Source organism: Agelaius tricolor, unplaced genomic scaffold, assembly GCF_023055355.1.
Source record: "Agelaius tricolor isolate 1412-34295 unplaced genomic scaffold, bAgeTri1.0.p SCAF_7, whole genome shotgun sequence".
NCBI classification, from domain to species: domain Eukaryota; kingdom Metazoa; phylum Chordata; class Aves; order Passeriformes; family Icteridae; genus Agelaius; species Agelaius tricolor.
Window position 1 is genome coordinate 5,132,914 of NW_027269267.1, and position 22,616 is coordinate 5,155,529.

Below are 22,616 nucleotides of genomic sequence, written 5' to 3' on the forward strand. Positions count from 1 at the left end.
CAGTTGAAATTAATTCCAGTTTTGGTGTCAGCTTTGCAATAATCATTCCCTTTCTTTTTAACAACATGCTTGGGAAGTGCTGTTTCCATTGCACTGCAGTTTCTTCAGTCAGGGTGAAAGGGTTTGGAGCAGTGTCCTGTGATATCAAGGTTTGTATCCACAGAACAGAGTGGAGGCTGGCAGTCCATGTGGGTTTGCTGTTTTCTCCTGGATTTGACATTGCAGCAAAAATTCAGTTCTGATTCTGCTGGCGCTTTCTTGCAGCAATGGTGATGCAAATACTGATTGAGAAGCACACAGACTGCATCCAAAACCACATCTCAAGCAGCTCACCAGCACCTGATCAGATGATAAGATTAATTTTGGCTGATATTGGAAAGCTCTGACAATATTATCCATTATTCAGCCCACGCCATCCCCGGCGATCAATTCAAAAATTGACAACTTTCACCCTGGGAGTTTTACAAAGGGCAAGTGTCAAACAATCAGGCATTTTCCAGCCTAAAAATAGCTGAGACTGTTGCATTAAAATGGAAATCAGGAAACCACAGCAGCATTTCAGATATTTTGTCCTTTGTCTGGCTGGCATCAGTCCATCCACACACTGATGTCCCTAAGAGGGACAGAGGGTGTGGGATCTGTATTGCCCCATTAGCAGAGAAAAGGAGGGAAAGCAGGGCATAAAGAAGCTTCTCTTCCATTTAAATTCTGTAATCTCAGAACTTTCCAATCAAGTTACAAACTGTGGCTCATTTCAGAGCTATTTACTGCAGGAAAACACAGAAGTATTTGATTTTTATGAACTTTGTTCACAGCGACATGATAATACATTTGAATTCAGAGATTATTTTTCCTAACAGTTGAACATACTTGTCAAAAGTGCCAACCTTCTGCTTCCTGCTTGCTTTTGGATCCAAAGGAAGCTGCTGCTGCCTGTGCAACAGAGCACAGAACTCTTTGTGGACCTATATGAATGCTTTCAGGAAAAATGGTATTTTTGTAGTCTGGCTCTTGGAAGGTAAGTACTAAAATAACAGCGAGCAACCTGATCTATAGTTATTCAAGTCTTTGTCTGCAAAACTTTATTGTGACAGCATTCAGGGTTATCAATCTTAGCTTTTTTCCTCTGTGTAAAATCTGTAGCTGACAGCAAACACACATGCTGATCATCCATCTGCTTCTTGCACCCAAACCAGGCTGAATGTGCAACAGTTCGCGTCACGTGCAGTCGCCAGTCACAAAAAGAAACTGTGAAAGGTGCTCTGTGAAGGTCCAGAGCTCAGAGCAGGTGACCAGAAGAATGGGCTGGGTCCTTCTGCAGGGCTGGAGTGTGGTGTGGGTTTTCAGGAGCCCAGAGCAGGGCCACTCCCCTCAGGTCTGCAGTTCTTCTCTCTGGGGGAAAGAAAAACACACTTATGCATCTCTTGCAAAGGCTGGTGTTGGCACCCATTGAGCTCTGGAAGGGTTTTCCCACTGCATTCAGGTCTCCAAGGGGACTGAGGGGCTGCTGGAGCTGGTCCTGCCAGCAGGATCATAGAAACATGGAAACATTGAGCTCTGGAAGGGTTTTCCCACTGCACTCAGGTCTCCAAGGGGACTGAGTGACTGCTGGAGCTGGTCCTGCCAGCAGGATCATAGAAACATGGAAACATTGAGCTCTGGAAGGGTTTTCCCACTGCACTCAGGTCTCCAAGGGGACTGAGGGGCTGCTGGAGCTGGTCCTGCCAGCAGGATCATAGAAACATGGAAACATTGAGCTCTGGAAGGGTTTTCCCACTGCACTCAGGTCTCCAAGGGGACTGAAGGGCTGCTGGAGCTGGTCCTGCCAGCAGGATCACAGAAACATGGAATGGCTTGGGTGGGAAGAGACCTTAAAGATCATCTCATTCCAACCCCCCTGCCATGGGCAGGGCCACCTTCCACTATCCCAGGTTGCTCCAAGCTCCAGTGTCCAACCTGGCCTTGGACACTTCCAGGGATCCAGGGGCAGCCAGAGCTTCTCTGGGCACCCTGTGCCAGGCCTGCCCACCCTCACAGGGAAGAATTTATATCCTAACATCTAATTTAAGCCTACTCTCTGTTGGTTTGAAGCCATTGTCCCTTGTCCTGTCACTCCAGGCCCTTGTCAAAGTCTCTCTCCATCTTTCAGGCTCCCTCAGGCACTGGAAGGCTGCAATTAGGTCACCCCAAAGCTGCTCTGCTCCAGTTTGATCTGGGCTGTGCCCCAGTACAGCTCTGCCACGTACAACCCATTTCCTTGGCCCCACTTCTAAAGGCACACTAGTTCTAATTTCTTTAGGTTTGCTTCAAAGTCCATTAAAAAGTGTCCAAATTTCCATGCTGCACCTGAAAATCCTTTCTAAGGGGATAAACTTACATCTGAAGGATGTCCCTCTGAAAAATTCCAGGATTTTAGCACTTGGCTCAACAAAGATTTTGCTGCACTTTTTTTCTCCTTTGATTGCTTTATAACGGAGATCTGTAATTTCATGTGATATGAGCTCTTAATCTGAAGTGTTTGTATATGCAAATAAATCACAATGATATATTCAGGGGGAATAAAATCAAGTAATATTACAGGTCTTGAAGACTCAGAAATATTCTGTTTTCCTCTTTCCTTTGAGTGACAGATAGGCTTGTGATAGCACAAATCATCATGTGCAATACGAGTTGTGAAAACAGCGTGTGGCATCCAGCATTCAGAGGTGGGCTGAGCTGCAATTGCACACATCACCTTATTTGGGGCATTTGCTTGTCTGTGAATGTTTGATATTGGCAGTTTGGTTTGAGGAGGGAGTCTCACATACTTCACAAGCGAGGTGGCCACAGGGGCGGTTTCAGCGGGTGCCTGCATTGCTGGGTTGCTGCTGCTGGGATGGCACCATTGCTATCCCTGCATAATCCCCATGTACTCTCCCCAGGCTGGGTGTGGGAGCAGCAGCTCTGCCTGCCAGGGCAAGGCTGCAGCAGGAAGGGATGCACACTCTGTGGCTTTGCCACAAAGACAGGAAAATCACAATGAAAAGCCTGTGCACAGCTCTCTACCTGTCCAGAACCCTCCCAGGGAGCTGGAGGAGGGTTCTCCTGCCTTGCACTTGCCCTGTCTGTCACTGTCATATTCTCTGGAAAATTCCCCTTGCCCAGGATTTCTCTCCTGGGAAGCTGAGAAGCCTCAGAGAAAAAGGAAAACAATAATTATCTGATTTGCTTCTCCTGTGTTTTCCTGCTTTGGAACGTGGTTGGAGATTGTTTATCCAACATGTGAATTATTTTTACTTATTGACCAATTGTCACAGGCATCTTTTATGAAAAATCTTTTCTTTAGGATTTTTCCTCCTGAGAAGCTGAGGGGCCTCAGGAACAAAATGTAACCAATGGTTATCTGCTGCTGTGGAATGCAACAGGTGCATCTGGGATTGGTCTCATGTGGTTGTTTGTAATTAATGCCCAATCACAGCTCAGCTAGCTCGGACAGAGAGTCTGAGCCACAAGCCTTTGTTATCATTCCTTCCTATTCTATTCTTAGCAAGCCTTCTGATGAAATCCTTTCTTCTATTCTTTTAGTATAGTTTTAATGTAATATATATCATAAAATAATAAATCAGCCTTCTGAAACATGGAGTCAACATTCTTGTCTCTTCCCTCATCCTAAGACCCCTGTGAACACCGTCACAGCCAATCACAGCCAAGCTGTGTCAGACTCTGGAGGAGAGAGACACGAGTTTTTCATTAGTATCTTTTATCCTTCTGTTCGTATCCTTTCTGTATTCTTTGGTATAGTTTAGTATAGTATCCTTTAATATAATATAGTAACATAAAATAATAAATTAGCCTTCTAAGAGCATGGAGTCAGATTCATCATTTCCTCCCTTCATTGGGGGTCTCAGAAAATACCACACCTTGTCTAGTGTAGGGTATCTGAGCCATCCCCATGGGGATGCAACCCAGGGTGAGCTGCAGGTCCTTGCCTTCTTCAGGAGCACCTGTGAGCCTGGCAGGACAGCCTGGGATCTTTGGAATGGCTCTGGATGGCCCTGCCCGGGCAATGGAGCCCCAGCAGGAGCACAGTGCCTGTCTGTGCTCAGCTGCCTGAACCCAGCTCCTCTCTGCAGCGCTGGGGAGGTGCTGACACTGGGCCACCCTTGGGTCAGCTGAAGGTGGCTGCAGTGTCCCCTCACTTCCCTGGCTCTGCTCTCCTTCCAGCCAACACCGTGTTCCCTCTTCGGCCCACTCAGCTTCCACTCCCCGGGCTCCTCTGGAGCAGCCCCAGGGCTTCAAACCAAGTCACAAAATCACAGAATGGTGAGGATTGGAAGGGACCTCCAAGATCAGCTCATCCCAACCTCCCCTACCTCGGGCAGGGACATCTTCTGCTATCTCAGGCTGCTCCAGGCCTTATCCAGCCTGGCCTGGGACACTGCCAGGGATGGGGCATCCATTACCTCAGGGCCTCCCCACCCTCACAGTAAAGAATTTCTTTCTGTCTAACCTCAATTTCCCCTCTTTCTGTTCATACCCATCACTCCTTGTCCTGTCACTGCAGTTCCTGACAAAGAGTCCTTCTCCAGCTTCCCTGCAGCCCCTTCAGACCCTGGAAGGTGCTCTGAGGTCTCCACACAACCTCCTCTTCCTCAGGCTGAACAGCCCCAGCTTTCCCAGTCTGTCTTCTTTGTGGAGGTGCTCCAGTCCTCTTATCAATGTTGTGTCCCTTCTCTGGACTTGCTCCAACATTCCCATGCCCTTCCTATTTTGAGGCCACCAGAACTGTACATGATATATTCCCCAATGGTTTCCTGGTCCCCATCTCCTGACCCAGCCCTTCCACACCTCCCTGCTCCCTGTTCTGCTCCAGCCCCCCTCCCCTATGATTCCCACCCCTTGGATGTGCTGGCCTCTCCTCTCTACCCCTGTGGGGTGCCCCCAGCCCCTCACCAAACCCCAGCACCCTGCTCTGCCCCAGCCCCAGTCCCCAAATACCCCCTCCAATCTCAATGTCCATACAGCACAGCTCAGCTCTGACAAATATGGGCCAAACCCCGTGTGGCACAAAGTGACAAGCAGGGGTGACAAGCAGGGCAAGCCCAGACCTCCATCTGCTCGTGGATCCAGTCCAGGAAGGAGGTGGTTCTACTGTAGACCCCTGGCTTGTTCTTCTCTGCACAGCCCACTCCAAAGCTGGTGGTGCCCACCAGCTTCCAGACACTCATATCTTCACATGCTAAAGGACCCCCACTGTCTCCCTGAGGGAAAAAGAATTAAAACAAATGTCAGTGTCCCAGAAAAGGAGGGAATTGTGTGTTTGGGGAGGCAGGGGGAGAGACATAGTCCAGTAATTCAAAATCTCTTGTTCCTGCTTTGTTCTGGATCCTGGGAAAAGCACCTTACAGGAGGGCTTGGAGACTTTTGAGACATGAATGAGACCATATTTTTCTTTCCCTGGCTCCTGGCTATTGAACTGAGCTTAGCCCAAGGTTGCAACACCAAGCTCCCATTTGACCTCCTCCCCTGCCTGCTCCTGCCTGCTTCTCCAGCCCTTCCCAGGCACTTTGCTAGGCAGATTCAGCTCAATGAACTCACATCTAAGTAGTGAAAACTTCCCATTTCTTCTTTGCTGTCCTACAAGAATCAGAGCCAGCACAACAACTGGAAAAAAGGGAATTTGGAACAAGCATTCCCACTGGTGAGCAGGGCTCCTCCTGTCACGTGGAGCTGTGTGTTGAACACGCTGCCTTTGGGCAGCTCTCCTGGTTCCAAGTGCCTTTTTGGGGGGGTTATGTGCAAAAAAGAGATGAAATGCAGATTTAGGCACACACTGCCTTTGCTTTTTTTTTCTCCCAAGTGTGATTGGTATGGAGCAAATCTGGAAACATGAAGTTCACAGAATCATAGACAGGTTTGGGTTGGAAGGGACATTGAAGTATGTGTAGATCCAAGCCTCCTGCTTGGAACAGGGACATCTTCCACTAGGAATTCCTGCCCAGCCCGATCTGGCTGCTTTTCACCATGGTCTTTCTGCACCTTGCAGGTCTCTGGAGCTGCTCACAGTGCAGGGAAGTGCAATTCAGTGCAGAGCAGAGGTCACAGCCAAGGCAGAGAAAGGATGGCACCGTGCTGCAGCACATGCAGCAAAATATGTCTTAAGCAAATTTGGCTTCAGAAGTATCAGATAAAGCCCAGAGAAGAAGTATAAAAAGGAAATTGTAGCGTGTGAATGCACACGGTCAGTGATTGATAATTGTGGTGAGCAGAATAAATGGCACAAACCCAAATGTTTGCCCAAGAAAAGCCTGGGAGTGCCTTCTGATAACTTATCACTCATGTTTTTCCATTTCCAATGAGCACAGTTGCAGTTTGGAAACTTCCATACCTGGCAGGTGTCCACCCCTCCCTTTAGGAAACCAGCACAAAGCATTGAAGAAGTTATGATCCCACCGTAGACATCCCTGTGATTGCAAATTGCATTGGAAATCAGAGGAACTCCTGCATAATTCATGGTGTCAGATGTGTCACCTGTTAAAAAAAAAACAGAAAAAAAAACCAGTAAAAACCTTCCTGCCTTTGAAAATAATCTCCATTCATAAACAGAGAATGTTTTATATACAAAGAATTGGCAAGGAAGGATGAAAGTAACGTGGTTAAATGGAAAGACAAAAGTAAGGCAACTTGGTGTCTCATCATTTACAGAACACAGCAATTATCCATTCTGCAGAGATGGGGATTATCAGTGTATAAAATAACAATAAAATCTGGACATTGTGTGTTGCCACTTCAAACTAGACAATTAATGACACTAATAAACCAAAAAGCTTGTTGAACATTGTGTTCAATACTAGTGCCAAAACATGTTCCGAATTTATCGCCTGTTCTGTTAGTCAACAAATCATCTGCAAACATCTGATTTACTTTATAAATATTTATTTTATTTCATTCACAGCCTGAACAGATCCTTTCTACAAAGGGGAGTATTTGCACACTGCCTATTGTCAATTTAGGGCTGGTTTTTTTTTATGTGGCAAACCTTGCTTTCATTTTCTCCCCACCTTTGGCTGTTATCTGTGGGTCAGGTAATGTTCTGTTCCTGTTCTCTGAACAACAGGAACACGTTCAGTGACACGAATGAAGAGTGATAAAAAACAATTAATGGGTGACAATTCACCCATTTTCACGTGAAGGTGGTTCAGTTTATATTATTGATTAACATGACCCATGAGTCATGGTAAAAAAAAAAATCCCTTTTCTTTTTGATTTTGTTTTATCCAATTTCTACATCACCCAGCCTGCCTTAAAATACACATATCCTTTCTCAAAAAAAAAAAAAAAAAAAAAAGGATGGTTAATTCTTGCATTCATGCTGTGCTTCCTATACTTGGAGTTCTAAAGGGCACAGCCCTGTTTGACTGAGGCTGGGTACAACACTTGGGACATTTTATGTGTGTCATTTTCAACTGTTTCAGAGCATGCCCATCCATTCCTTGTGATAAGAGTTTGCACAGCACTTTTGCAGTACAGTTTGTGCATAAAACTTAGTAATATGTCTTCTTTCCCCCTCCAGATATTCCAGAAAATTTAGTGTTAAACAGTGCCCCAACCAAATCCTGTATTTACTGCATGTAAGATGTGTGCATGTAGTGAAATCATCAGCAGGCAATTTAAAATACCTCCTTCCACAGTTGCTCCCCATCCTGATACCCAGCACATTTTCCCTGCTGGGAAATGTTCACCAAAATTGGGCAGACAGATTGGTTCAATGTGACCTATTTATAAAAAAAAAAAAAAAAGGAAAAAAAAGAGAGAGAAGATAATCAAAATTTAGCAAAAAAAAAGTTTATATGTCTCAGAAAAACTTGAAGATTTGGCTTGCAATGAACTTGTGATGAACACCACCCACTCCCCACATAAATAGCCTGGCAGTTTTCTGAGGTTTTTTGTCTTGTGGGCAACACTGAGGGTTTGAGACAACACCCACGGTAGCCCCAGTGAGTTTTGGGTATGAAGTAACACAAGGAGGTCTCAGCAGGTCAATAAATTGAAGAATGAGCAAAAAGAAGGGCAGATCAGAGGCCCTGGGGCTGCTGGGGTGAGACAAGGAGCTGGTGTGCACATCCCTGAGAGGGCAGAAAAATTCTTGGATTCTTTGCTTCTCACCCATCAGCTCACAGAGTTTTGGTGCCTCTGTGCTCTGGGACATGGAATTTCATGGGGTAAAATCAGAGCTTGATGCTTGCAGGGACAAATGGGTGCTCAGGAAAGGGAGGGAAAATACAAAATATAACTGGGCAGCTCCCAGGGGTTCTGTTCTGCACAGTGCAGTGATCCCAGCTCAAGGCATCAAGCCCCCAGCATGGGACACAGTGGGATTGTGCTCAGGTGCAGAGACACTACTGTTCCTTACTATTCCTTCCTACTATTCCTTAAATATCCCTTAATATTTCTTATTCCCAAGTAATGAGCAAAAGAAATCAACAGAAATATGAGACAAAACAGAACAAAACCTAGATTAATTTTCATTAAAAGTGAAATTTTAAACCATTACAAGAGAATTGATTTAGAAAACGACTGCCTAGATGTGTCAAAGAGCACCAGCTCCCCTTTACAGCCAGCTCACAGTGATTAGGAGGTATTGGCAGGTATTTCAATTCATACAATATTATTACATATTATTTCAACTCATTGTATCAACTGCAGGTAGCATCCTATCAAGAAAATAAAAGTTTTCATTTAAATAAGTTTTCATTTAAATTTTCATTTAAATAATCATTATATTCAAATTGCCTTCTCTTCTCTTTGAAATTCAAGCTTGATTTTCAGCTTTGGACACTTCTGGATCCCCTGGCACTCATGGAAAGGACATGATAAAAATCTCTGTGACCTCCAAGCAGAATGAGGCAGGGTGTTTATTTTAGATAGGAAGAATATTTAGAAAGAATAAAGTTAATGTTTGCCTATTAATAAATGCCTGCAGTAAATCAATACCAGAGGGCACTGGGAACATTTTGCAGCACGTTGTTGCTGTCCTTGCCTGGATATGGAGCACAGAGGAGATGCTCACACTGAGGCTGAGGGGGTTCTGCTGGTCCTGTGTGGACAGGGATGTTTTAGCTGGGGAGGTGGGAAAGTCAAGTGGAAGCTCACAGAGATAAATTACCATTGAGAGCAAGAGGTGCTGCCAGTTTCATCAGGGCTATGTCATTCCCCATGGTCTTGGGTTTATAGTTCCGATGGTAAATGATTTTTTCCACTGAATGTGGGTGAGCCTTGGTGTCCTGCTGAGTCACAAAACCAACCTGGACACTCCATGAGCTCGGCAGGTACAGGCTGGAACAAAGAGGTAGAAGAGAGGGTCAGACCTCCAGGAAAACCCTCAGGTTTTTCTAATTGTCCCCTGAGCTTACACATACAACAGGCAAATAACTCCAGTCTGCTGTGCTGGCTTACCTCTCTATTAATAACGGCCATGTTTTGCATCTAATTTTTAAAAATGTAAAACTAATTTTAGTAAGACACTGGGTCACTGGCACATTATCAGGCAATTATATGGATCTTACTAGAAATATCTGAGAGTTTTCCATCAGCCCAGCTGTGTGTGCTCCCGTGAGACCCCACAGCTGCTGCCTGGCACACCTGCACTCAGCCAGGCCTCAGCAGCTTGTGGCAAGGTGTTTTCAAGGAGAAGCTTCCCCTCTGGAAGGTGTTTCTGCCCCAGTTCACGAGCTGGCACATCCTTCAGCCTCCAGCACATGAGCAGCTCCTCTCTTTTTGGCCTCACTCCCCTGGGAAAAGGCTCCAGGGATGGGGGTTGTGTTGCCAGCTCCCATCCCCATCACCCTTCAAACACTCCACAACCAACTGGGTTGGGGTGACAAAGTCAAGGACAAAGGTTCTAAAATGCTGAATTCCTAAGTAATTATTGTTATGGCAACACAGGGCTCTAAATAGGAACTAGGAGTGGGGTTTGTCTATCCTATCTCTTCTCTCTCCTGGGTATAAAAGCATCCTACAAGAACTTACTCAGAAGAAGGCATCCATGTTGTAGGTGCTTAAAAGTGGGCAGAAAAATCCCATTTTAGCTGTCTAAATGTCTTTGGTGAAAGTGGCCAAGAGTTTGTAGGAGCAAGAGGTGCCCCTGCACTATTAGCATCAAACAGGACTGCAAAACCAGACAGCTCATTATAAATATGTTTGTAATTACACAGGGTTTAAATAACTATTTAGCATCTATTTCCCACCTGAAGACCTCTTCAACTGCATAAAAAGGAGCAGTGAATAAGTGGCGAAGGGCACAAAACACAGCACAAAAGACTAATAAACACTGATTGATCCTGTCAACTTGAAAAGAATCCTGTAATTTATTTTGGAGCTCCACTGGATCAGAAAAGCCAAATACAAATTCTGTACATGCAATTTACAGAAATTGCAGGTTGGGATACCTAAAATCTAGCACTTAAATCTTGTTTTAAGATGTTTTCCCAGGGAGCTGGGAGTGGCCAGGACATCTGGAAACTGGGGTCCTGAGTTTAGATCACTTCTTGGGGAAGTTTTTTTCAATAAAGACTCAAGTAAAATGAGAGGAACAGCTTAAATGTTATGATGCCTTTTGGGGACTACCTTAAAACAGATAGCAGAAAAAATTAAGGGAATAAAAAATAGTTATATTTATTGAAGGGGCATTAGGTACACTTAGGGCAGACAAAGCCCCTCCAGGGGCTATACCCAAAATGGATGATGGGTCATGGGTTTTCACACTTTTATAAGTTTGGTCCATTTGCATATTGGGAGTGTGATAGATGAGTAATGCAATGGTTGACTCTCACAATTAAAAGGTAAATATCATGTATATATGTTCAGAGAAGTTTTATAGATTTATAGTTATGTTTTATGCCCCCTTGTGTTGTTATTATGGGGTGGCCTGGGTTTGGGACATTAGGGAGGGGCAGTTTGTTACTATGGCAGCACCTGACCTCCAATCAAGATTTAAGGAAGCAAACTCCAGCACTGGACAGCAAAGAAAGAGTTGATGGACAGAACTTTGGGAGGGGCTAAAGGGTTAAAAGGAAAAACCTCCCTTGTGTGGGTGAGCACAGGTGGGAAAGATCCTCTGCTCCCTGCCCCATATTATTTTTCTCTATTCAGTCTTCTGTTGTATTTTTGATAAGGTTTTAATAAACCTTTAAAAATTTTGGAAGCAAGTATCGTTTCTCACAGGGGTTAATCTTCCAATTACAGCTTCAGGTAATGAAGCCATTTACCCCAAGTTTGCTCTCCCCCACCTCACTTTTGTTTACATTTCTTGGTACTCAAGACAGTGAGGAGTCCTTGATTCCCAGGCCTAGAGAGGAATTCTGTTGTCTGACCAAAATGGGAAAGCAGCAGCTAACACATAATACTAAATACTTAATACTCTACTAATGGAGTTTAGAGCTACACACTGAAGAATTACAGGATTACAAACTCATGAAAACCATAAAAGCCAAAACCGCACGGCATCGGCCCCGGATGAGGCCGCGCGTCCTGCAGGTTATTTTGAAAATCAAGCCGAGTGTCCCCCAAGCAGGGGGTTTGGGCAGGGGGGTTTGGGCACTCACTCGTAGACGCAGTGGGCGGCTGTGAGGATCCAGAGGGGGGTGATGACCGAGCCCCCGCACAGGTGGTGGCCCTGGAACTGCAGGCTGACCTGCCACGGCCACTGCCGCGGTGACGACGCGTTGCCCCCAACGATGCGCGGCCCGTAGCTGGCCCGAGTGCCACACGCTGCCAGGGAGCAAGGGTTACAGTGCACAGAGGAAACACAGCCCTGGTTTGGGTCACATTCCCTCTCAGAACCACAGAATCACAGAATAATGAGGTTGGAAGAGACCTCTAAGATGAATTCAACCCATGCCCTAACGCCTCAACCAGACTATAGCACCCAGTGCCATGTGCAGTCTTTTTTTAAACACATCCAGAGATGGTGATTCTACCACCTCCCTGGGAAGAGCATTCCAGTACTTTATTATTCTTTTGGTGAAAAATTTTTTCCTGATATCCAACCTGTACCTTCCCTGACGTTGCTGGAGGCTGTGTCCTCTGGTTCTGTCAGTGCTGCCTGGTGGAAGAGACCAACCCCACCTGTCTGCAGCCTCCCTTCAGGAAGGTGTAGAGAGCAATAAGGTCACCTCTAAGCATTCTCTTCCCCAGGCTAAACAACCCCAGCTCCTTCAAACGTTCCTCACAGGGCTTGTGTTCCAAGCCCCTCACCAGCCTCGTTGCCTCCTCTGGATGTGCTCAAGCATCTCCACATCCTTCCCAAAGTGAGGGGCCCAGAACTGGGCACAGCACTCAAAGTGCAGCCTCACCAGTGCCCAGTGCAGGGGAAGGATGAGCTCCCTGCTCCTGCTGGCCACACAATTCCCAATGCAGGCCAGGATGCCATTGGCCTTCTTGGCCACCAAGGCTCACTGCCAGCTCATATTCAGCTGGCTGTCAACCAGCACCCCCAGGTCCCTTTCAGCCTGAACACTGTCCAGCCACACCGCCCCCAGCTTGTAATGTTGTAGGGGATTTTTGTGGCCAAAATGTAGAACTCGGCACTTAGACTTATTAAACTTCATCCCAGCCTTGCTGAGGGTGGGAGGTCTCTGCAGCTGGAGCATCCCCACTCCATACACTTGGCCACATCCCAAGATTTTTCTCCTCCTCCCTCCCATCCCTGCAGGTCACTCATGGTCTGGGGTTTGTGGGGTCCATGTCTCTCTCTTCCCTGCAGGTGCAGTGCTCAGCTGTGTCACTGTCATATTTTCTGAAAAATCCCTTTGCCAGTATTACTTCTCCTGGGAAGATGAGAAACCTCAGAGAAAAAACAATATTATCTCATTTGCTACTCCTGAATTTTGCTGCTTTGGAGTGTGGTCTGGAGATTGTTTACCACCTGGTCATTGTTTGATTGGTTTCATGTGAATTGTTTTTTACTTAATGACCAATCACCATCAGCTGTGTCAGACTCTGAGGAGTCAGTCATGAGTTTTTCATAATCATTCTTGTTAAGCCTTCTGTCTGTATTCGTTCTCTACTCTTTAGTATAGTTTTAGTATAATAACATAACATAACATTACATAACATAACATAATATAATATAATAGCCTTCTAAGAACATGGAGTCAGATTCTCAATTCCTTCTTTGTCCTGGAAACCCAGCAAACACCACACAGCTGAGCTGTAAAACCCCCCTGTTCTGCCCTTCTTCATCCTCAGGGTCCCACACAGGCATCTCCTCTCCCCTCATGGTGATTTTGCTGTTGTATTTTGATTTTTTGTATCCCAATTTGAGAACTAGGTGGCATGGAGAGGTGTGGGACGGGAATTCCATTAAGGCAGAATTTCCCTTTTCCTGCCAAGATGCTAAAGACTTGGAATTATGGTGTGAGTCCATGGACTCAACACACAGTCCTTAAATATACACTTCCTACTGGATTCTCACTGAAATGCTCCTGCTGTCTGATGCTCTCAATCTGCCCTCCCAGCCTATTTTCACTTTCTGAAATTCTTTCAAATTTTACATAAAAAATACAATTTTTTTTTTGGTGTGATAAGCTGATAGTATAATATGCCCTGAGTACACAGCTGCTCTCAACTCTTGCCATGCAGTGGATAAAGGAGAGTTTCTGCTTTTATTTTCACTTTTTCTCATTCTTACCCAAACACTTTAAGATGATCACATTGCCAGAAGTGCATTCCTCCCTGAGATGAGAAGACAATGCAGCATTAGTCCCAATTCACAAATCCCTTGGGTTTTTTCAATACTATATCATTTTCCCATGCACACAAATATAAGTAACTCATATATTGAAAGAGGTACAAAGGCATGAACTCATCCAATCTAATCAGGGCCTTTCACTGGAATTCTGAAGTTGGGAGCTTGGCCACCATCAGGACCACGTGCTGCCCTGCTGAGGAGGGGTTCACTCTTCCATCAGGGAAGATCTGAAGTCTCCTTGGATTCATTGCTCCCTTCTCACTGGAAGGTAACTAAAAAAACCCAGCATTTGTCAGAAGGAGTAAATGGACCATAAAGGGTTCATAAACCCACTGGGAAATGTATAAGGGTCTGCAAACTGAAACAAACTGCTTCATAATGGAAAAACAGAAGTGCCTGGTGCCTATCCATTTGTGAAAATGGCATCATGGGACCAACAGTCATCTCAAACAGCTAATTTGAAAGCCTTTGTTGATTTTAAATGAGTCCTGGATCAGACTCTTAGTTTATATTCCAGCAAGATGCTGCTGAACCTCAGTCCAGCGTGTGTAACAACACCAAACACTTACAAAGTACCTGAAAAACCAGCAACAATCCCAAAGTATCAGTAATTCCCCTTCTATTGATAAGTGCCTTCCTGAAGCAGCTGAGGCATACCTGAGGTTGGTGGCATTGTGCAGGGACGTCACTTGATCAGCTGAGAACCAGTGGCTGAGGGACACGAAATGTCTTTGGAACTGTTTTTCAACTGCATCCACGGGCAGATCACCTGAACTCACATAACTGCAAATAAACCATAAACACAGCTTCCCCAGACAGCATTGCAGCAACCTGCTTAAATAATTCACCAGTTCTGCTAATGAAAACCACAATAATCAGATCCTGGCATTTGACAAAAGTAATTATTTCCTCCCCCTATGCTCCTTACCACGTGCATGTATTTTTGACATAATCATGTGTGGAAGCCACATGTGCTGAGATGTATTTAACTGGCAGAGAAAACAGATTTTAATTGTAATATTGCAATGAAGCTTTTCATTGTGAGTGGCTGGCACATTTCCTAAGCCACTTATAAGCTCATTGTCTCCTTTTTCTTGAGTTATGTTTCGCAGCAGGGAGGATGAATAATTTTTAATTTTTCTTCTCTTCTTTGTTGAAAAATTGAGATATATTTTATCCTAAAGGCAACAAGAATTTATTCAAAGAAGCTTTATACTGCTAACTATGAAAGAAATCGTAAGAAATAACAGAGCATCATGCCAAATCACAACTTCAAATCTTTCTCAGTTTTGTGAAAGTTTGTGAAAGAAATGGTGCTTTTTCAGGAATGGGATCAAGCCAGCAAGAACTGCCTTGCCATGTTCTTCTCTAATTATGAGGTGGACCTTAAAACCTATCAGATGTCATGACATGAATTGTGTACACAATTTACCTATAGGGGAAGTAAAAGAAGTGGAAAATGCTCATATGTTCTTAGTGAGACAAAGTAGAAATTCTCCAGAGTAGAAATCCATTTTGATTTAGGTGGAAATGTACATCTTTGGGTTAAGTCTGTAGTTTGAAAACATAGCTATTTAGCCTGACTGCAAAAAGCCTAGGCTCAGAGAAACTGCTTCAGTGAAAGACAGAGATAAGGGGGGGGAGACAGAAAGTGATGAAGAGAGACAGAGACAGCTGTGAGAGCAAGTCAACCTGACCTAAGAATTCTTTCTGATAAAGAAGAACTGGCAGCAAATGTCACACGAAATTCGTAAAAATGAATATGTATGAACCTGTTGTGAAATTGTATGCATATGGATTTGAGAAGAGGATAAAAAGAGACCTGAAGTCCCCAGAAGTACACATGTCATTTTAGGGGAATGATTCCCACATGCGTCCAGCGCTGTAATAAACATACCAGCTTTCATAAAGTTGTAGAGCTTTGTTTATCTCCACAAAACATTAGTGCCTCTCTGCCAGGCCACTAGAGTGACAAATAGGATTTGGGCACCTGCATCACACAGGAAAGACTCAGCCAAGCCATTCTATTTAGCCATCATGCAGGATTTATAGCAGTAATAAAAGGTATTTGCCATCTACATCACCTCAAATCTCCTCAGCCGTGTGACTCACAAAGGTGGATTGTTAAGTCATTTTTAAGGCACAAACTAGCACAAGGCTTCATTAGGAAGGCTGAAAGACTCAGAGCTTGTTCAAAATGCCAGATGAAGCTGCTGGCACGTGGTGCCCCTACCTTGAGAAGCCCAGGTGCTTGCAGGTGCTGTTGCCATACTCTGCCCGCCAGTCGTCGGAGCAGACGGTGCGCCAGGAGCCCAGGGTGAACACCTGCAGCACTGCCCTCTTCCCACTCAGCCTGACTTTGGGATTCAGGACAAGAAAAGCCTCAGTGAGCTGTGGAGATGAACATCAGGCACACAACAGGCACACCACACCGCTGTGGTGTCTGTGTTTTCTGGCTCTGAGCCACTACTTATCTTTTCCATCATTTGGATTCTTTGACAGAATTTTTCTGTGCTTTGTTTTCTTTTGGGTTTTTTTGGTGTTTTTTTTTTTTTTTGCTTTTTTTAAATAAGGTACTCTGAGCTAGGACAGCTAGGGGAAGAAAATCTTTGCTGATGGGAATGCCAGCTCTAATCCAGGAGGTGGGGCTGCCTGGCCCTGCAGTGAACTTTTAGCAAGTCTTGGTGATTGCACTGAGCTGGAGCTGCAGGTGCTTTGCCCTGAGGATACCCATGGTCAGGGTAAGGGATGAAGGTGGTGAGCACCTCCTGTGTCAGAGAGGTGACACTTGTGCCCAGCTGTCCTGCACCTGGGAAAGGGCACATTTGTGAGGGAGAAGGGGGGCCATGCACGTGGTCACTGCTGAACAGGGCTTTCTCCCATGTGCCCATGATTCCAGTGGTATGGAATTGCAAAGGAAGACAGGAAAAGCAGAGGCTTTTCCTGGTTCCACTGATACCTCAAGCCTCCCTGGGGAAAACGCTCCAAATGATGAACACTTTGTTCAGGGTGAGCTGGGGCAAAAACCTTGTGGTTCTTGCCATTCCTACAGAGGGAAAGCTGTGCTGCCTCCTTGGCTGTAGGTACAGAAGCCAGGATTACAAGGGCACTGAGCTAAAACCCACTTATTCTGTTTATTAAAATTAGAGTCCTTTCCCTCCAGGGGCGTGAACACCACAGTCACCTTCCATAGCACAGGGAAGTCACTTCCATAGGACAGGGAAGTACCCTTTAAATATCCCTGTGATTCCCAAAACCACCACAGAGAGAAACTCAGAAATAAGTTATACACTTCACAGATGAAGCAACAAATTCTGCAGCACCAAATGCACAAAAGGCTGGTTTCTCCCATTCCCACATCCTTTAAGATAACACCAGGATTTTGCAGCCTTCAAAACTGACACAGCACAACGGTGTGCCAGTGAATTCAGTGTATTCTGTATTTACACACCATAAGGCAGTGGGGTTACACCTTGCAGGCAGAGGAAATGTGAGCAGTCAAAAAGCATCTGGGCTTCTGATGGAGAAAATTATCAAAAATGGCAGTAACAATACTCAGCAATCATCACGTTTATCTAAAAAGCAGTTTGGTTTTTCATAAACTGCAAATCAGTACCTCAGTACCTTCCTCTGAAGTGGTGATTTAGATATTCCATTGGTCTCTGTCTTTCTTGTCTCACCCAAACTCTTTACAACAAGCATTCCTTGATAACTTGCCAGTTCTACAGGAGGAGGTAGGAGGGATTTATAATCAAAATTAAATTACCACATCTGTACTCATCCTCCCCTTCTTTGCAGTTGAAGACACCATTGCACCTGGCTGATTTCTGGATACACTTAAAGGACGAGCGACAGCGAAACTTCCCAATGCAGTTGTACTGGACTAAAAGGAATAAAGAACACAGGGCAATGAAAACACGCTTGGATTTTAATTTAACACTTCTGCATTCCATTATCTGTCCAGATTTCAGTCTTGCTAAGGAAAGGCCAGCTCCTGTATCTCAGGTTCTCTAGCTGGTCAGAGTGACCCCGAGATGTGTTAGAAAGTCTCTTTTCCCAGCCTGGCAGTTGAAGGAGTCAGAGTTCTTCAGTTCTCAGTCTCAAGGTTGTTTATTGTTCCCTAGCTATAAAATTCTTTCTCCTGCCAAGGTCCATTCAGCAAGACATTCCAGGCACTCTGCCTGCCCCCAGGGCAGTGTTATCTTTTTATACTAAAAACTACATGTACAATATTTACAATTACTTCCCAATACCTCACCTATGTTAGACAGTGAGCTTCTACTCTAAACCAATCTGAAATTGCCAACATCACAGGAGAAGATGGAGGCCAAGAAGAAGAAGGAGAAAGGCTGGACATGCCCAGATCCCTCCATCTTGCCCCCTGAACCCCCATTCTAAAAACCTCAAAAAATCTATTTTTCACCGCATGATACATTCACTATCATTCTACTTAAACTCTCTTGACTTGTAATTCTTCATACAAGGTTGGTAATTGTTCTTTCCAAGGGCTAAATCAAAGGCACAGGGGTTTTGGGCTCTGTGCCAAGGTCTCTGAGCCCCCTGGGCAGCAGCTCGAGCCCTCCAGGGCAGCCAGAGGAATTTCCTTGGTTCCTGTGCCTGTACTCCAGGAACTTTTGAAATACAGCCTAGAGGCTGCTACCTGGGGCTGGTGAAACACATTTATTAGTAATGACTTGCAGGAGGAGTCAGCCTTGCTGTGTGTGCTGCCTCCTTCCCAGCTCCCTCTGCACAGTTTAAGTTTCATTTGAGGGTGAGTTCCTGCCTGGTGCCTCAGACCCTGAGCAGGAAATTAGGGAGACCCTTGGAAAACACATCCAGTGCTCACTCTGCCAGGGGGATGCCTCAACCTCCCACAAGCTGCTCCCTGCTCCAGGTGTGGAGACACAACAAGCCCTGCACCTGGGCAGGTCACGCTTCCCAGCCACAACTAAACTCATTCTGCATTTTCTTTTCCTTTGTAGAAGTTGTTTTCAATAGGGGAAAGTTCTTTAATTCTTTGGAAGCAAACTTAGAGAAGTGAATTACAGAACAAAAATATGGTGTGGGCTACCCACAGGAGCCTTTTTACCCCCAGTTTCTAAACTCAGCTCATTGCCTGAGGGGAGCTGGCAAAATTTTACTGGAGAAAGGTTTCCTGAAGCTGCAGGTTCTCCAGTGTTGTAAATATTACACCAATCTTCCCAGGAGTGCCAGACCTATTTTACCCCTACATGTAAATAAAATTTAAAGCCATCACCTCAACAAGATTTTTTACTTCCACAAACAAGCCAGAGTAGCAGTTTAATTCCATTCTCAGTAAAATGCTCATGAAAAATTAAGCATTTGAATGGCTAAGTGAGAACTTAATAAATAACTAATGGTACTCACCACCCAGGCCAATGGCAACTGCTAGGATTACTGCAAGGAATAAACCACAGATATATGGGAAGTATTTTAGGGAGACAAGAGCATGGCACATTGAAGGTGGTTCAATATCTCCTGGAAAAAAAAAAACCCAAAAAACAGTGAGAAAGTTTCTGTGAGGTTAAACCAGCTGAGCTGTCAATCAAAAAGATTTATCCAACATTAAACTAGATGTCATCACTAACTCCTGGATATGCTTCATGAGCTGACCTCACCTGAAGGGATTTAGATTTGCTCTTTCAGGGAATGAGAGGTTTCCAAGTGCTTTGGGGCTGCTGCTGCTCTCAGACATCCCTTGAGCATTTGCCTTGGGAGGGTCTGAGTTGTGCCCCTGCAGAGCACCTGGCCTGTCCTCAATGCAATCAGCAAGGTGAGCTCCAAACTCTCATTTTCATGGGCTACATCACACTGGGAGCTTTTCAAGCATATGAGCACCTCTGCTGAAAACTTGAGTCCTGGGGTAAAAATGAAAATCAGACCTGTTCTGTCCGTGCAATCAAACCTGTGTGCAGCTCATAAATAGAAGTTCAAGACAAGAAGGAGGAAATTCACTGGCCCTTTGGACTTGGAAGCAAGGTTAACTGAAAATTATTGAAAGCTAAATTTGGAAAAAAAAAAAAAAAAGCAGGATCCTCTACCTAGTCTCAAAAACTCTGAATGAAAAAGTGATTTGTTCAAAGTTTTGCTATAAATATTTTTCTCTATCTTTCTCAAGAAGAGAACTGAGTGATGGCTCAAGGCTGAGTCTTGAGTTTTCAAGTACAAAAAGCTGCATCTAAAGTTAAAATATACATTAGTAGTTATTGCAGAATACATTTCATGAGCTGGATGTGTTTACCAACCACTGACCTCCAGAGCTGACCTCTGCTTAGGGACATTGCCAGTCTGGAAGATAACAAGAGATTCTGCTGAAAATAATGAGTGATTCACTTGTCTCAAATGTATTCTGATGTACAAAGGGCAAACTGTGGGGAAATAGCAAACACAGCTGGGTCATGAGTGCATACAGGAACTGACAGAACCTTGTCTTTAATTTTAGTTCATACAGCTCTTCACTTCCCCATTCCTCAGGCTTTATAATTGAGATTGGCAGGTACAATAAGTCAAAGATAAGGAGTGTCTCCAAGGGTTTAGAGACTCTCTAGGTAAATCCCAGCTTCCTCAGACTCTCAGGAGCAGCTGAGTAACTGGTTTTGGCAATGGAGCTGGTGTATGCCAAAAATCTTAGACAGCTGTAGCAGCTAATGGACTAGAAAATTAAATAGCTCTATTTTCATTCTGGAAGCTCAGCCTGTCTCTGTTGGAACCCATGGTTATTTTGAAACCAATGGGAAACAGCAAACAGACATGCTAATCCTCCAGGGCTGCTGCATTCTATATTCAGGTTTTTTAATGGACCAATTTCCAGGCTGGCAAAATTTCAAACAAACCATTCAAAAATGTGTCTGGAAAGAGAGGGGAAACCATTGCTTCTGTGTGAACAATCTGGCTGTGAAAAATGCTTGTGTGTGCAAGTGGACACAAGATGTCATCACATCACTGAGCTGGCAAACCTCACTCACACCTGGGGGAGGGAGGTTGTGTTTCCTCCTCCTCGGTGCTCGCCCTGGGTGGGCAAGCACAGCTTGGCACACAGTGGCACATACTGGGATTGCAAAGGCCTGGATTGTCCCACAGTCCCAGAGGGCTCTGGATTGTCCCTACCAGATCCATCTGCACTCGGGTCCACTCTTGCTTGTGGTATGAAGAAGAATCTTTTGAAGGTAAACTGAATTTGCGGTACTGGCGGTTCATCTTCTGTAACGGAGATGATTTCAAGACTTCCAGTAGTGGGGTTTGTCTCTTGAACCTGGCTCAACAGGAGAGGAGAAAAAAAAAAGAAGGAAAAAAAAAATCATTATAATGTTGTCATAGAGTCACAGAATGGTTTGGGTTGTAAGGAGCTTAAAGTTCATCCATCCTCTGCCATGGGCAGGGACACCTTCCATTATCTCAGGCTGCTCCAAGCCCTGTCCAACCTGACCTTGGACACTTCCAGGGATGGGACACCCAGAAATTCTCTGGGCTCTCTGTTGCCAGGGCCTCACCACAGTCATAGTCATGAATTTCTTCCTAAATCTCATCTAAACCTTCTTGCAGCCCTCTTTGGGTACTGGAAGGGCACAACAAGGTCTGTCTGGAGCCTTCTCTTCTCCAGGATGAACAACACCAACTCTCTCAGCCTTTCCACATAGCAAAGGTGCTCCAGCCCTCTGTGCATCTCTCTGGCCTCCTCTGGATTCACTCCAGCAAGGTCCATGTCCTTCCTGTGTTGGGGACCTCAGAGCTGGGCACAATATGTCATTATTTACTTAATTTTCATGAGAGAAGTACTTACAATTAATTTACCAGCAAACGACTCAGGTTAATTTTTATTCAGATTTGTCTAAGCACCGGAGCTACTTTTAATAACTCACACTGGGGCTGTGAATCCATCCCCTGCTCTATAATTGCAACAGGAAACAAGAGAAAGCCTAAAATGCATAGGACACCAGCACAGCACCTGACAGGATGTTCATTCACAGAAATTTTACTCCAGTAAAATTTTGATGGCTTACTATACAGCGGAAAAAATAAAGTTAGCTACACTAGAATTTGGGGCAAATAGATTTGAAATGCTAATTTCTGACTCTGGTTCTGCACAATGGCAAAAAGAATCAGATTTTTGATCTCAGAGTGATGTGGAATAGGTCCAGTTTTGTTAAAGACAGTGGAGCTGGTAAGCTGTAAAAGCAGCATGCTTGCAGAGTCAGTCCCATAAAATGCTGACAGTAACACATTTTTGGCAAAGAATACATGTTCTATCTGTGACATATCTATAATGGAAAATATCCTGGAGTATTTTTTCACCTTTCAGCAATAAAGGTTTATTTCATTATTTCTTTAATTTCCTTTATATCTTTCATTTGGTAAAATTTCACCTACATTTAATTGAGCATAAATTAAACTTTGTAGAGAATCTGCCAGCATGATTGTTAAATATTAAAAGCAAAAAAGCCTTCTAGCTGGTGCATAATATGCCCATCAGGAAACAAAACAGCACTGTGAACCAAATTACATGCAAGCCAAACACTGACATTTCGCTTATCCAGAGGCTATCACATGCTCCCAAATCTTCACTCACCTCTTCCTGAGAAGTCATAGTTAAAAGCAAAACTGTTTTCCTTCTTCATTATCAAACTCAGTGTTTGCTGAGCCTCTGTGCTCGGGGAGGGTTTCCAGCCGGCCGCTGCGCGCGGCATCAGGGCCGCAGCCGTGTAACCCAACCTGGAGAGGGGTATCGGGTGGCCCTGGATGGCATGGCTACGGAAAGGGGCAGATAAAAATTCAGCACGCTGTTTAATTAGCTGACAAACGCCAGGCAACACTGTGGGATCTGCAAACCTTCCCATAAACCCTTAGCAAAGGAGCCCCATGAGCGCTC

At 44.7% G+C, this 22,616-nt stretch overlaps 1 protein-coding gene across 1 annotated transcript; it reads right to left on the reverse strand.

Moving 5' to 3' along the window:
- Positions 1-1,371: 1,371 nt before the first annotated feature.
- TMPRSS3 (transmembrane serine protease 3) lies at positions 1,372-22,334 on the reverse strand. The gene is made up of 13 exons (XM_071431133.1): positions 22,317-22,334; positions 20,858-21,002; positions 19,118-19,228; positions 17,496-17,612; positions 15,963-16,086; positions 14,387-14,512; positions 13,670-13,713; positions 11,583-11,748; positions 9,146-9,315; positions 7,659-7,754; positions 6,368-6,510; positions 5,088-5,240; positions 1,372-1,392 (listed from the first exon to the last, which is right to left on the reverse strand). The coding sequence occupies exons 1-13, from the start codon at positions 22,332-22,334 to the stop codon at positions 1,372-1,374; spliced, it is 1,434 nt and encodes a 477-aa protein (XP_071287234.1).
- Positions 22,335-22,616: the final 282 nt, after the last annotated feature.